Source organism: Pseudophryne corroboree, chromosome 1 (genome assembly GCF_028390025.1).
Source record: "Pseudophryne corroboree isolate aPseCor3 chromosome 1, aPseCor3.hap2, whole genome shotgun sequence".
Lineage (NCBI taxonomy): Eukaryota > Metazoa > Chordata > Amphibia > Anura > Myobatrachidae > Pseudophryne > Pseudophryne corroboree.
The window spans coordinates 1,178,534,891-1,178,549,894 of NC_086444.1; the positions used below are offsets into that span (position 1 = coordinate 1,178,534,891).

Genomic DNA, 15,004 nt, shown 5'->3' on the forward strand with positions numbered 1-15,004 from the left:
CAGCTGTGGCCTGACGCTGCAGTACTGTACATACAGAGCTGTACTGTAGAGGATGAACTGGGATCCGTGTCTTACAGCTGTGACCTGACGCTGCAGTACTGTACATACAGAGCTGTACTGTAGAGGATGAACTGGGATCCGTGTCTTACAGCTGTGACCTGACGCTGCAGTACTGTACATACAGAGCTGTACTGTAGAGGATGAACTGGGATCCGTGTCTTACAGCTGTGACCTGACGCTGCAGTACTGTACATACAGAGCTGTACTGTAGAGGATGAACTGGGATCTGTGTCTTACAGCTGTGACCTGACGCTGCAGTACTGTACATACAGAGCTGTACTGTAGAGGATGCACTGGGATCCGTGTCTTAACGCTGTGACCTGACGCTGCAGTGCTGTACATACAGAGCTGTACTGTAAAGGATGGACTGGGATCTGCGTCTTACAGCTGTAACAATGCACATTATTAATCTATCCGTCACTTGTACGCCAGCCACTCTGTCACAGAGATAGTGAGATATTTATACCACGCTGTATATAGTAAAACATATGGAAGAACGGTTTTCTTGCATAATAAATGATTCATTGCAACCAATAAACGCCCCCTCACATAAATCTGTTATGTGCACTACATAAATCCTATAGCTAATACCTAACCTTGCCCTGCGTCACCCGTCAGGAGTGGCGGAGAGACAGTGTTCTGTATGAAGGCTATGTGGGCAGAGAGACTCTGCAGTACCCCTGTGCCCATCCTTGTACACAGTGAGGTTGCAGAGAAAAGGGAGACCCGATAACCTGACAGCATTACTATCTGTGACAAATGTGTCATCCTAGTAATGTTCAGAGTCTGTAGGATAGATTGCCGATGTGCCTGGCCTGGCCACGAATTGAGAGTCTGCAGGAGAGGTTCTCAGTGTACCTGGTCACGAATACATGGTCTGCAGGACAGATTCCCAAAGTATGTGACCACAAATGGAGACTCTACAGGAAAGATTCTTAAAGTACGTGGCCATGAAAGTAGTCTGCTGGAGAGGGTCTCAATGTACCTTGCCACGAATTGAGAGTCTGCAGGAGAGATTCCCAAAGTATGTGACCACGAATTGAGAGTCTGCAGGAGAGGTTCTCAATATACCTGGCCATGGTGGTCATTCCGAGTTGATCGCTAGCTGCATTTGTTTGCAGCGCAGCGATCAGGCTAAAAAATGGCAGTTCTGCGCATGCGTATGCGGCACAATGCGCAGCGCGATGTACAGGCACAACGAACTATGCAGTTTTGCACAGGGTCTAGCAATGCGTTTCAGTCGCACTGGTTGCCGCAGAGTGATTGACATGAAGTGGGCGTTTCTGGGTGGCCACTGACCGTTTTCAAGGAGTGTTCGGAAAAACGCAGGCGTGCCAGGGAAAACACAGGCGTGGCTGGGCGAACGCAGGGCGTGTTCATGACGTCAAATCCGGAACTGAGTAGTCTGTAGTGATCACAAGCGCTGAGTAGGTTTTGAGCTACTCTGAAACTACACAAAACATTTTGGCAGGCGCTCTGCGATACAACCTTTTGCACTTCTGCTAAGCTAAAATACACTCCCAGTGGGCGGCGGCATAGCGTTTGCACGGCTGCTAAAAACTGCTAGCGAGCGATCAACTCAGAATGACCCCCCATGAACGGTGAGTCTGCAGTAGAGTTTCCCAAAGTATGTGACCACGAATAGGGAGTCTGCAGGAAAGATTCCCAAAGTACATGGCCACGAATGGAGAATTCAGCAGAGGTTCTCAATGTACTGTAACAGGAGACTTGCTAGAATGTGTTCTGCTACAAAAATCCACCAACGACCGACTCCAGGCTTGTGCAAAAACAACAAATACCTTTTATTCAGGTAGCTCAAAAACAAAGATATACATAAAACAAAGATCACTGTCTTTAGTATAAACAACCAGGGAGGTTAGGCCCTGCCTCACTCCCTCTTACTAAATAAGGAACCCTTCAGGTCCCGGCATCCTGACACTAGTAGCCCAGCCCTCCGGATCCCACTGTCCCTAGCAGGCCTATCACCTGGACACTAATTGCCTTCAGGAGCCCTGACTCATGGGAGAGACTCTGCTTTATACCCAGCAGCCAGGTGCTGGCTGATGAAGCAGCTTCTTGGGCTAAGAAGCCTATAAGACCTGGTCTGGGCCAATGGATGGGAACCCGGTCCATCCACACTTCCCATTCACCCCCAGGACCCTGTGTCATACTTGCCTACCTGACCCTCTCCATGAGGGAGAAAATGCTCTGTTCCTGGACTTTCCTGGTAATGTATGATTGCCATCACCTGTGGTGAAACACCTTTCTTATCAATTAACTAGCTCACCACAGGTGATGGCAATCATACATTACCAGGAAAGTCCAGGAACAGAGTATTTTCTCCCTTATGGAGAGGGTCAGGTAGGCAAGTATGCCCTGTGTGTAGCTTACAGGTGGCAAAGTACTTCTCCTGCCACAGTACCTGGCCACGAATGGAGAGTGCAGGAGAGATTCTCAATGTACCTAGCCACAAACCGAGAGTCTGCAGGAAAGGTTCCCTGTTTCTACCTGTTTATTCACATTAATTAGTGTGGATTTCATAATTTTATTCAAGGGAACTGAAAATCCCTCTTTGTATTAAAGACGTTTCGCAGCTCCCAGCAAGCCTTGAATCCGACAGAACTATAAACTAGGCTCATACACAACTGGGCAGGGGCAAGACTGAGATAAATATATGTCTGGTACCATCATACCAGGGAGAACCTCGCTCTATAACTACATGTATAAAGGTCCGCTCTAATACTAAAGGAGCCCATGCACGCTGGTCAGACTGCTCCTTTTACCAGTGATTGGTCATGAATTGAATCAATAGTGATCCCAAAAAGATTGCTGATCCCAATCATCACTTGAACGGGATTATTAAGATCTTGACGCTGCCATAGGTCTATAATGGTGCCCTCTGTGATCCTTCTGCTCAGAGCTGGCACTCCATGTGCCCATCTTGTGCTGGAGTATGATCCACGGTAAACGCGATACAGAGATATTATGTCTCTGTTATTATTTTCTGGGCTTTATAAGCTAATATTTATTGAATGGGCAGCACAGTGGTGTAATAACTTTGCTGCCTCACAGCTCAGGGTACATGGGTTTGATGCCAACCATGGAACTCTCTGTGGAGTTTATATGTTCTCCTCATGTTAAGCGTCGGTTTCCTCCAGGTTCTTCAATTTCCTCTAGTATTCCATAAATAAACCACTAGGTTACTGGGCTTCTGATAAACATATTCCCGTTTGTGTAAATGACAGAGACTATATAGGGTGTAACCTCCACTGCTCCGATGACTTAATGTTCTCTGTACAACGCTGCAGAATATGTGCATGCTATATAAATAGCCGTTGATAAATAGATAAGTAATACTGTATGCTTACAATTCAAAAACAATATAAGAACGTTCAGTAATGATATGCTGGGAGTTGTAGTGCACCAGGTTCCACAATTCCAGTGTGTGCTGAGACACATGCAGTGAAGTCTCCCAGGGGATGATTTACATAAGACAGACAATGTAACATGCTAGCGCTGTACGTGGTTTCTGCACCTCCGTTATAACTGCTGTTCTGTTCTCTTTGCAGGCGCTGATAGAGACGGCTCTCACTAGAGTGGTGCTTCCCATGCCTATTCTGGTTCTACCTCCCATTATAATGTCTGGACTTGAAAAGTGAGTACTCCGAGCCTGGCAGTGTACACTAATTGTACACGTCTCGTATACAGGGGGGAGATTTCTGCCCACCCTTCCCACCTGTAATTGTCTCTCTCAGCACTGAGCTCGGACTTGTGTCATCCCAAACAAATTCCACGAAGTGTCTTCAGTACAAATCGACACCTCGTTCTTCATTACAAGGTGTAAGGTTCTAGTTCCTCATTTGCCGTAATAATGAGCAGGAGTCGGGCTTTATGCTCAAAGGTAGCAACCTGCCCCACACTTAGCCCCGGAGATACCTAGTGAGGGTATGGACAGCAGGTCATAATAGTGACCTATCTATCTATCTATCTATCTATCTATCTATCTATCTATCTATCTATCTATCTATCTAGCCATCCATCCATCCAATAATATAAATATATATATATATATATATATATACACACATAGGTGGTATTATTGTGGCTGCACCTTTTTGTACTTGGATACTGGGCAGAGCATGATGGTATTTGTAGTTCGCCAGGCTTGCATGCACAAAGATTATAAAATACCACAACTACTAGTTGCAGGATTACTGCTGTGCTGTGTCTTTCCCTGCGCTGTACCATATGGATCCCAGTTTATTGGGGATTATATAGAACGTACATTAGCATTTCATCTATTCAAATAAATGATTCCCTCATATCTGATATAATTTTATGTGTGTCAAATATTTAAAGTTCTTTTTTAATGTATAGCCATCAAGTTGACCATATGTGCTCTGTAAACATTCTTCGAAACCTTACATTAGTTTCTGTGTGAGGCTCTGACAGCAATGTAAGTGATCTCATACTGTAAGTACACCATATTTACCGTCACTTACCATTGAGAGTGTGTACGGGGGCACTCCATAATAACCGTATTGCACAATATAACTCACATTAGGGATAATGACAGTGCTGGCGCTGGAATCCGGACTAGCAGGGAAATACCACTGCCGGAATCCTCACGCCACAGGCTGTTCTCCCTCTGTGGGTGTCTACGACACCCATAGAGGGAGAATATAACCCGCGCCTGCAGCGTAGGAAGCCCGCAGGGGCTCTCTAGCACTCGCCCCGCTTCCGGCATACTGGTGGGCGGGATCCCGCTGTCAGTATACTGACGGTTGGGAACCCGCCCTCTGGTTTCTCATATACACTGCACGCTGTACCTGTGTCCTCTATACCTGCGTATACCTCCCATACTCCCAGTATATGGTCCCCAGCACTGAGCGCCCGTACACTTCCCTCTGTGCTGCAGGTAAACACTTTGAAGTGAGATATTTCAGCCTGCAGGACACAGGGTCACATAGCAGGAATATATCCCTCTCCATTAACTACAATAGCTTCAAAGTGAGGCCTGCCCTTTATCTGCAATCTGGATTTATTGCTGGGGAGTTGCCATGTTGGAGATGCAGGTTATCTGGCAGGATCTGTGAGCAGGACATTCGTCCTCCTCATTCCCGTGTTTACGACCCTCTGCTACCCGTGGCTGAGCCTTTCATGAGCAGCTGAGGATGTGTCGTGTCCTGTTGTGTGTGTGTGTGTGTGTGTGTGTGTGTGTGTGTGTGTGTGTGTGTGTGTGTGTGTGTGTATGTTTGTGTGTGTGTGTGAGTGTGTCTGACCGCACCTCAGGTGAGAGCTGTTACCGTGTGTCAGGCCTAGCATGAAGGGGCAGTTGACACAGGCTCATCTCCCACATCCGCTGAGAGGATTGCACATGCAGGAGATTTAGGAAACTGCATCTGTTGCAAAAACAAATGTACATTGAGTCACATTTTAGTGTGTGGTGTACGTGGCTATAAGTGTATGTCATGTGTGGCCCTTCTTTTACACATTTTATTTTTATATAATTTGGGGTAATGTGTAACACAGGTTGAGTATCCCATATCCAAATATTCCGAAATACGGAATATTCTGAAATACGGACTTTTTTGAGTGAGATAGTGAAACCTTTGTTTTTTGATGGCTCAATGTACACAAACTTTGTTTAATACACAAAGTTATTAAAAATATTGGCTAAAATGACCTTCAGGCTGTGTGTCTAAGGTGTATATGTAACATAAATGCATCCTGTGCTTAGATTTAGGTCCCATCACCATGATATTTCATTATGGTATGCAATTATTCCAAAATACGGAAAAATCCCATATCCAAAATACCTCTGGTCCCAAGCATTTTGGATAAGGGATACTCAACCTGTAATTGTAATAAGATGTAGTCCATCTTCACAGCCATATATGTGGGTTTTGCACCCAGTCTGAGGCCGATGTGGAGTTTGTATATTCTCCCCATGGATTTCCTAAGGGTATTCCGGTTTCCTTCCACAGTCCAACAATATTGTGATAGGTTAATTGGCTCCCAACAAAAATGAACCCTAGTGTGTAAGTGTGTGCGTGTACATTGGCAGACTAGATGGGACCGAGTGCTTCTTATCTGTCGTCACATTCTATGTTTCTGTTGTCAAATATGCGCAAGATACGTTACACCGGCGTGCTTGCGCTCAATCTGCCGTATTCTTCGTACACTTGGAGATGGCAGATGCTGCGGTTTTCACGCAGCGCGTCATTGTCACATTAGGTACCACAATTGGCGAAACGTAAGATTTTAATTGAACATTCTTAAATATTAATTGAGCATTTTAATGAATTTTCGCACAGTTTGAAGCATTTCACTCACAGCGGAACGATGGCTAATTACTGTTTGTTGTGCAACATTGACTATAAGTACGTCTTGCTGGTTATTTCCTTTGCAACACAATATATGTTTTTGGGATATCATAGTTGCCCTCTTGCGTAAAACCATCTTATAACCCGTAGGCGGCGCTATTCTCGTAACTAAGAGTTTTCAAGTCTTTGCTCAACAAAAATCCCTAACACTGCCTGAAAGGATAGTTGTGATCATCTCACACTCCCATCGTTTCCTCTTATTAAAAGGTTGGAGGTTCTCCAATATAGTTTATTTTACATGGCAGTAGTGTTGTACACGTATGTAATACCTTTACATGGCGGTATACTGACTAATAATCACCAGTCATTACATCGACGTCCATAGGTCAACTACTGTGTCGGCATTAAAATGACAAGATGGTTCAAACTTTTGGCAGTTTCACAATGGTAACATCTGAAATGTTGACATTCTCAAGATACAGACTGTTAGGGTCAGGCTGCGGGAGGGTGACGTTAGGGTTATGGGGAGGTGTTATGGGTCAAGGTTTAGGTTTACTGGGCTTACTATACCTGCCCCACCAGTCTTTGTTGGGTGGTTCTGCTGGTTTTTATCACTGACCGCTGGCTCCTCACCACTATTTTCAACTGGTCATCAACATAGTGGCACCATCACCACCGGACTTTGTGTGCAAGCACCTGCTCACGTTGCCCACTCTGTAGCTGCTGCGTCGCCTCTTTGCTGTGTGCTCTTGCATAATCCTCTGTGACCACATATACCCCGTTCACACCGCATAAATAACCTGGCATCGACCCCGTATATTGCCAGGTCGACACGCGTCGCTGTGCGGTGTGAAAGGGTCACTCCAGAAATCGCCTGACCCGATAATTCAACCCGAGTTATAAAAAGGGTTATTACCGGGTCAGACGCAGTGTGAACGGGTTACCCGTGTCGATGCGACCCGTTACCTGTTCACTGCATATGGAAAGGCGGCGCGGAGGTGATGTAATTTCCCAGCACAGCACTCGCCCCTATTGCCGGCTCCATCCCTGCCCCCTCGGATGGCAACCCGACTCAGCATATTTTTGGGTCGGGATGGTGGTGTGTAGGGTCCAGTGCTGGGTCCCATTCGGGAAGCACCCGTTTCCAGTTACCGGGTGGGACCCGGCGTTGTGATGTGAAAGCGGCATTGCAGTAAATCAGGCTGGAGGGAAGGGGAATAGGGGGAAGCGACTGTTTGCAAAATAGGTTTGCGCTGATGATTTTTAGATGTAACGTCTTGGCAAAAGCACAATCCTACCCTCACCCTTACTCTTTTCTCATGGCTTGATTTAATCCGTTCTGGATTCTGGCACATAGGAGGAAACTGAGTGACGTCGTACTTATGTGAAGCGATCTGTAGCCAGTGGCAGCGCTGTATAAGTATATACGGTCAGCTTTATAGCGATGAGAGCGAGATGCATGGACACAGTGGCTTGATTGCAGCTTGCGCCGGTTACACCAGGGTTAAAGTTCTGTAATTACACGTGAGTATTGTTACCAGACAGCGCAGGGACAGGCGCAGGGGGGGATTGTGCTTTTTAACCAAAATATTCATATTTGACGCGTATAAATACAGAAAATGCAGAGCATAAAGAAAATACAGCCTCATCATATACGTATCCAGCTCTGGGAATGTGTGCAGGTTACATATTGTGGTGCTGGAACCAGCTGTATAGCCGCCTACTATCCGTCTCATAGTGATATAGAATATTTCTGGGCTGGAAGCGGGGCTCTAGGCATGTCTGCACTGTCTTGTATTATACTGTATGTTACTTGAACGTCACTGGTACAGTTATTGATTTGGAGAGAGAAGGAAGTGATGTCTCCATATGTTCTCCAGAGACCATTAGTCTTTGAGTAACATCTCCCAGTCGCAACATGCCATTGCTGTAAAATAATACGCTCTGTAAACGATGCCTGGGGGGACTTGTAAACCAGCGTGGAGCAATCCATTCACAGTCTGGAATTAAATTTACATTGATTGGGAGGGACTATTGCTAGAACAGTGTCAGGGGGTCTATGACCAAGAGGAGGACAGAGACTCCAAGGACACTACTAAGCTGGGTGCACAGTGAGTGATATATCGGCCACTCGATCGATCAGCCGATGTATCACAATCGGGTCAGCGGGTGTGTACACCCAATATGTCTGCAAATGACATTGTTCACAGACCTATCGCGTCGGCTCTGCAGCAGAGCCGAATGTTCAATGTATATGCAGATATAGCTGCACATCTGGTCAGTGTACGGGCGGTCCTCTGACTACCCGTACACTGCCTGCAGGAAATTACATCACAGCGGGCAATGCCCACCTAGCTGGATGATAGGAACGACATATCAGGCAGCCTGCCGGTAAGTGTATATGCTTTCTTGAATTGGCTGCTCCGTTGGCCTACAAATCTCTATAGCTTAAGGCAGGAACAGAGTTACCAGGCCACAACATAGGTGGGAACAGAGGCGCTAAAGCCATGTCTAAGGCGGAAATATAGTTACCAAGGCTGCTACTGAGGCGGGAATAGAGTTACCAAGACAGAGGTGGGCAAGTCAAGGGTACTATCTGCAAACTATAAGGATGGACAGTGCATTTCATTTGAGGTAATATACCTACCTCACTGCCCAGTGCATACATTACTGCTCCCCATATTCCATTGCACAGCCATTTGTGGGATTACAGCCGGAGATGAGGATGGACAAGGCTCTTGTCCCGCTCCCTTACACTTTTCATCCCACCCTCTAAAACTACTGCTTCTCCATCTTTCTCCTAAATTGCTGTTCACTGCAGTCTTACTCAGGTCTCAATAGCTCCTTTAATAGAAAATGTTACATTGGAACGCTCTGATTTTACATCCGTTATTGGGAGCGTTATACCTGCCTGGGTCACTATGCGTCTATAACCAAGCTTCACAGTACGTCTGCTCCGGCATGCGCCCCCATTGAAAGTAATAGGCGATGCATGATGCCTGATAAAAAAAAAATCAGGTTGTTTCAGTGATGGCAAAAGCCTCTGTAGCCACCGACTAAATGGGGAACGGCCTCCTAAAGGCGTAATAAACCCCTGACCCTAGATTTTAGCCCAAGCTCGTTATGGTATCCACCCACAGTCCAACCAATCCCAAGGACACCGCCGCCTTGCCCTGGTACTCCATGCACGTTCTCATACACATAGCGTAGGAAGAGGTGCATCGGTAATCACGCCGCTCTTCTCCAGCTTGGTGTAGGGACCACAAATGACAACCTGCCTTTGCTGTACTTAGAAATCTATCTGTATTGAACGTAAAAGGCCCAAACATAGAGGATTACACACTAACATCATCACATGAAATCACTGCTTCCCCGGCTGGGTCGTTTACCTTCTGCAGTGACCACATCCACTCATTATAAACCACTTTATGCTAAACCTTCCAGTGTCTAAATCAGATGTCCAATTAAGAAATTGCACCTTCTTTGTTTAATTGGGGGGGAGGGGGGGGGAATCACCCCTTCCCTCCTATTAAATGAAGTCATATCTTAGCTTAATTAGGATGTTCCATCTATTGTAATGCGGACTGGACTTCTCCGTTACCGCTCTCCATGATGTCTCACGCTATCCGCTGTTAATTTTAAATTGGTTCACTATTTCTCGCCTGGGTTTTTTTTTTTTCTTCTACTTTTGTTGGGCTTAGGTGATTGTGAGAAGACCAACAGGGCATTAATTACAGAGGATTCAGCTGAACGAGAGAGGGAGAGGAGACTTGAGCTGGAGACGGAGGACAGTTTAGTGGTGTCCGGTCTGGGATGATGGTTAGACTATATTCTTATATAGCATATTACTCACTTCATAAGCTGGACACAATGCGTGGGAGGAAACGTCATAGTCTCAGCATTGATGTGTAAGGAAACGCTATTATTTACCCACCGACCGCCCTGTTTATTGGAGTGATTGACTGTTCATTCATTGTCCTTTACCAAACTCCCATCTAAGATAAAAAAATAATAATATTACATTAATGTTTCATAAAATAAATAATACATTTATTCAAAATTCCTTATATAAGTGGTACCCAAACTCGGTCCTCAAGGCAGCCTAAGAATATCCACAAGTGACTTAATTAGTACCTCTTGTTTTGTTTTGTTTTTGTTTGTTTTTTAGCTATCTATGCTCACACATGGATATCCTTAAAACCTGTACTTAAAATTTATGTAATGCTATTCAAAGAGGTTACTGCCGGACGTCTGGCAGGTTCACCCCACACTAGTGAATTCTGCTATATATTATTACTTTATGTAATTGTCTGTAGATATAATACCCTTATATTGTAGCCATGCTGCTTTAATAAACTCTTCATCTGGAACTGCACGGTGAGTCCTGATAATCACTTCCCAACTTTAATGTAAACATCAGTAGAAAATATATATAATATTAAGGGGGTTATGCAATAGCCGGCACGGGGCACGATACTGGTGAGTTAGCCTGGGACTCACAAAGCCACCTCTGGGCGCCTTAGTACAAAACCAGCCGGCATTTGCATATTCTCGCACAGTCGCCGTGTACACCTTCGTAGCTGCGGCGGTATTTGTGTTCATCTCTGAATTAGGCCCATAGATAGAAAACACACAAAGGCCAAAGGCAGAATAACACTATCACTGGTAAATAGTTCACATTTGATGTGGATATTTTATTTATATTAAATGAAAAAAAGTTATAAAAAATTATTATTTTTCTAGCAATGTTTAAAACATTTCAACTTATTGCCGGCCGGCAGAAACACTCTCACCACATAAATAAATAATAATAACTCTAAAACAGGACAATTCCCTTTCTTAAAAAAGAACAATTTGCATGAGTCCTATGATTACAGCTATTTAGATAATAATCAGTGAATGCTTCACAATTTTTCTCATAAATTGTATGTGTATTGGTTTTAACCATGGATGAAATACTAGTCACATATTTTAAGCGAAGTCTCTCCAGAAAATTGAAACCTGTATTAAGTTGCTTTTTGAAATCTTGCTACAATGTAACAGTCCACGTGTCAAAATTGTGAAGAAATGCTGAAGATATTCCTGGGTATATTTATGAAACAGTGAAACGACATTCGAATAAGCTATAATGATTAATGGCAATTGCTTTCACTGGTAATTATTTGCTCTTAGATGGACATGCTTGTTAAGCCAATATACTTTCACAGATGTTTGAGCCAGTGATACGTATCATGTACTGAAAGTATAGAATGAATGTTTTTGTCATGCAAATGTCTCTGAAGCAATCACCGTGCGTGTGATAGTGCTCCCGGCTTTCAATTTTCTGGAGAGACTTCGCTTAAAATATGTGACTAGTATTTCATCCATGGTTAAAACCAATACACATACAATTTATGAGAAAAATTGTGAAGCATTCACTGATTATTATCTAAATAGCTGTAATCATAGGACTCATGCAAATTGTTCTTTTTTAAGAAAGGGAATTGTCCTGTTTTAGAGTTATTATTATTTATTTATGTGGTGAGAGTGTTTCTGCCGGCCGGCAATAAGTTGAAATGTTTTAAACATTGCTAGAAAAATAATAATTTTTTATAACTTTTTTTCATTTAATATAAATAAAATATCCACATCAAATGTGAACTAGCGCTCTCTTGGTTTTCTCTTTTTTTTGTGTTTTATAATTGGGGCATATATACCAATAGCCCCATAGAGAGCAGCTTCAAAACATTTGTGTAAATCACAGCGCCAGGTTTGGTTCATTCTTTGATCACTGGTAAATGGCACAGCTGTATGATTCGTCCTTCTCATAAGCAGCGAGATTAGAACCCGTAGAGCTGCTCTAGAACACAGACTCATCACGCTGGCGTCTAATGTAGGTCATGGAAGCGCCCGATGCACAGAAATATGGCAAAACTTCCCCCTTCCTGCCCCCCCGTAACCCTGTAACGCCCCCCTTTACAGGCAGGCGTCAGAGATGTCCATGTTTCTCTTTCTGGTACTGTGACTGGAGGTGACCTGAGTACCCAGTGACTCTGAATGAACACAACAGGGAGACGTGCATTAAGTTTACCTTCTGTTATTAGCTATGGGACACTATAGGATGGGTTTACATCGTATTACCGAGTGAAGCAGATCATCTGGTGATCTTTATGGATCCAGTGCTGACAAAATTAGACTAGATGCCCCACTGACTTGTTATCTGACGTCAATGTCCTCTGTGTCCGTGTAACGTGGCGATCAATTCCCTGTAAGTTGATATACTAGTTATATGATCTAATATTACACCTGTGTACTCTATCGTAGATCCGTATCATCTTATTGTCCTTTCCAGAATCTTAGGATAACAAGACACTCGCTCCCTGTCTTCTCCAGGCTCCGTACTGATTTACCCTGTACAGTGGTGAACGCTCGCTGATCTAGTGGTTGTGCCCCCTTCCCGGGTATTCTGCATCATGGGTTGCAGTAAATTGATGGCTGGCTGGTGCAGAGTGGCCACATGCTAATCAGCTTTCCTGCTGCAGTGAAGACTCACATGCGGTACAGTATGAACATACGGCGATTATCCATAGCACAGCCCACATACCAGTGCTCCTATCAAGGCAAATAACACTCGCACGGTGTAATGACACCACAGACCCAGAGTCCATTTACCTTACGTGATGCACTGCAAGCACTCACGAGGACCCACTCTTAAAACAGACAATAGCACCATCTCATCTATGCAGCTAGTATCGCAATCGCTGCGGCTTCATCATTATTCTTTCCTATCAGGACCTAGCGGCACAACAGCCCAGACACTTATCAGTCTATTTTAGTCCCATGGCTTACATTATACGTCTCCACATATGCAGATCGGCGCACAATAGCAGAGTCGGGGCGGCTGGCACAGAAGCGGCGTCAGCTGCTCCAGCGTACCTTCTCCTACCTGCGAGAAAACGGAATGAACTTTACACAGTCATTAACGCTGGCAATCTGGCCCATCGCATTGAGAGCTATGTAATCTCTTGTACCTGTCACCTCTCTGTCGTTGACACACTTTCACGCCAGCTCTGATCGCGCGTGCTACTTCCTGCGTAGGTGTTCCAACACATCCCCGGCTCTGGATCACGGGGAAGTTTTGTCAGACAAAGCCAGGTTTGGCTCAGCCCTCCTGTTCCGTCGGTAACTCTCAGCCCTTAGGGCCTCATTTGAATGTTCGCTTGCTGGAGTCATTAAGTGACTTGCTCTCACATCCATTTTTCTTTGTGCAGATGCATATAGGAAACAGACACCCTGCAACCAAAACTTCTTCCCTCAAACTAATGAGCGATAACTGTTAATTAGGGGAACCAGTGGGTCTATTGACGGCCCACGGAAGATAGACAGAAATTATCTCTTGGGTTCAGTCTTCTTCACAAGGAGCCCCCCAGGCATTGAGACGCCTGATAAAAAAGTTCATGGGCACTTGCCAAGATTTGGTGTTAAGAAAAAGGAATGGCTACCACTCCATTAACAATATGACTTCATTTGCAGATAGCGCCAGCTGTGCGAGGGTGACTGACGGGAAGTGTAAGGTTCAGTCGTCGCCTGTTCTAGAGCTGATCGCTAAGTGTCACCTATAACTGGTGTTTTATAATAAATTATCTCAGCGTCAGAAAACAAGTCTCCTCACTTGGCTGGCAGGCAATGCCAGCCAACCTTTCAGAAGGGGATATAGCCGCCCCTCATCATCTGTAACATTGAAGACCTGTGCAGAATGATTTTGTGACAATTCCAACATTCAAGCGTGTATCCAGATACTTACTGATTGATAACGGCGGTTCCGTAGTCAGAGGGGTGACGTTGCATAGGGTGTCTTGCACTGTATGTTGATCATATTGCTAGTTACCTCTCCTCTTTCTATCACCTATCTTTCTATCACCTTCATACTAATTTATCATCTGCCGGCTAGCGTCCAATTGGAAATACTCCCCAACTTGCCCCAATCGGTCATTAGCAGACTATGGTGCAGATATCAAATGGGATATATATTGCTGTACAAACCAACACATCCGAATCTGTCTGCATAACGCGGTAGTCCTGGCCCACACACTTCCAACCAGAGGTTGCCTATCTCACTGTAACACCCATAGCCGCCTGCATAACCTATGTTGTCTAGGTTAGACGTTCTTTGGATTATTCGCCACTTCACATGCTATTGTAATCCGATCAGTAACTCCTCTAATAATCATGTACAAATATCCATGTAGTGTTTTCCTGTAAAACTCTGTATCGCAGATTATACAACAGTTCGGAGCGTAATCCTGCTGCTGTCACAGATGCAAATGGCGTCACAGAACGCAGGAGAGTAAAATGAGTAGAGTTTGATGTCATGGCGGCTCATAGCTCTGCTGGGCCACCACGTAGCATATATGACTGTGGTTTGATGTTCTTAGCTCTCCATACTCACGGTATACCAAGATAGGCCTTCTGCCAAACATGGATTCCTCACTACTGTCCTGTTATATGATTGATTTTCGGAAGTTTGGATATAAAAAATTTAACCTGTATAATTTCCAGGGATTCGGTATGAAATCTCGACTGTCGTGATCCCGACCTCGAGCGCTGCGTGTCTCCTCGCAGGCTTGCTGCACTTGCTG

General features: G+C 44.7%; 1 protein-coding gene across 2 annotated transcripts in view; it reads left to right on the forward strand.

Annotated features, from left to right (window-relative positions):
- SFXN5 (sideroflexin 5) overlaps positions 1-15,004 on the forward strand; it is a 439,382-nt gene that overhangs the window by 289,390 nt on the left and 134,988 nt on the right. For both annotated transcript variants that reach the window (XM_063925240.1, XM_063925244.1), the window contains exon 12: positions 3,630-3,715. In XM_063925240.1, coding sequence (XP_063781310.1) covers positions 3,630-3,715 — 86 coding nt within the window. The remainder of the gene's footprint in view (positions 1-3,629; positions 3,716-15,004) is intronic.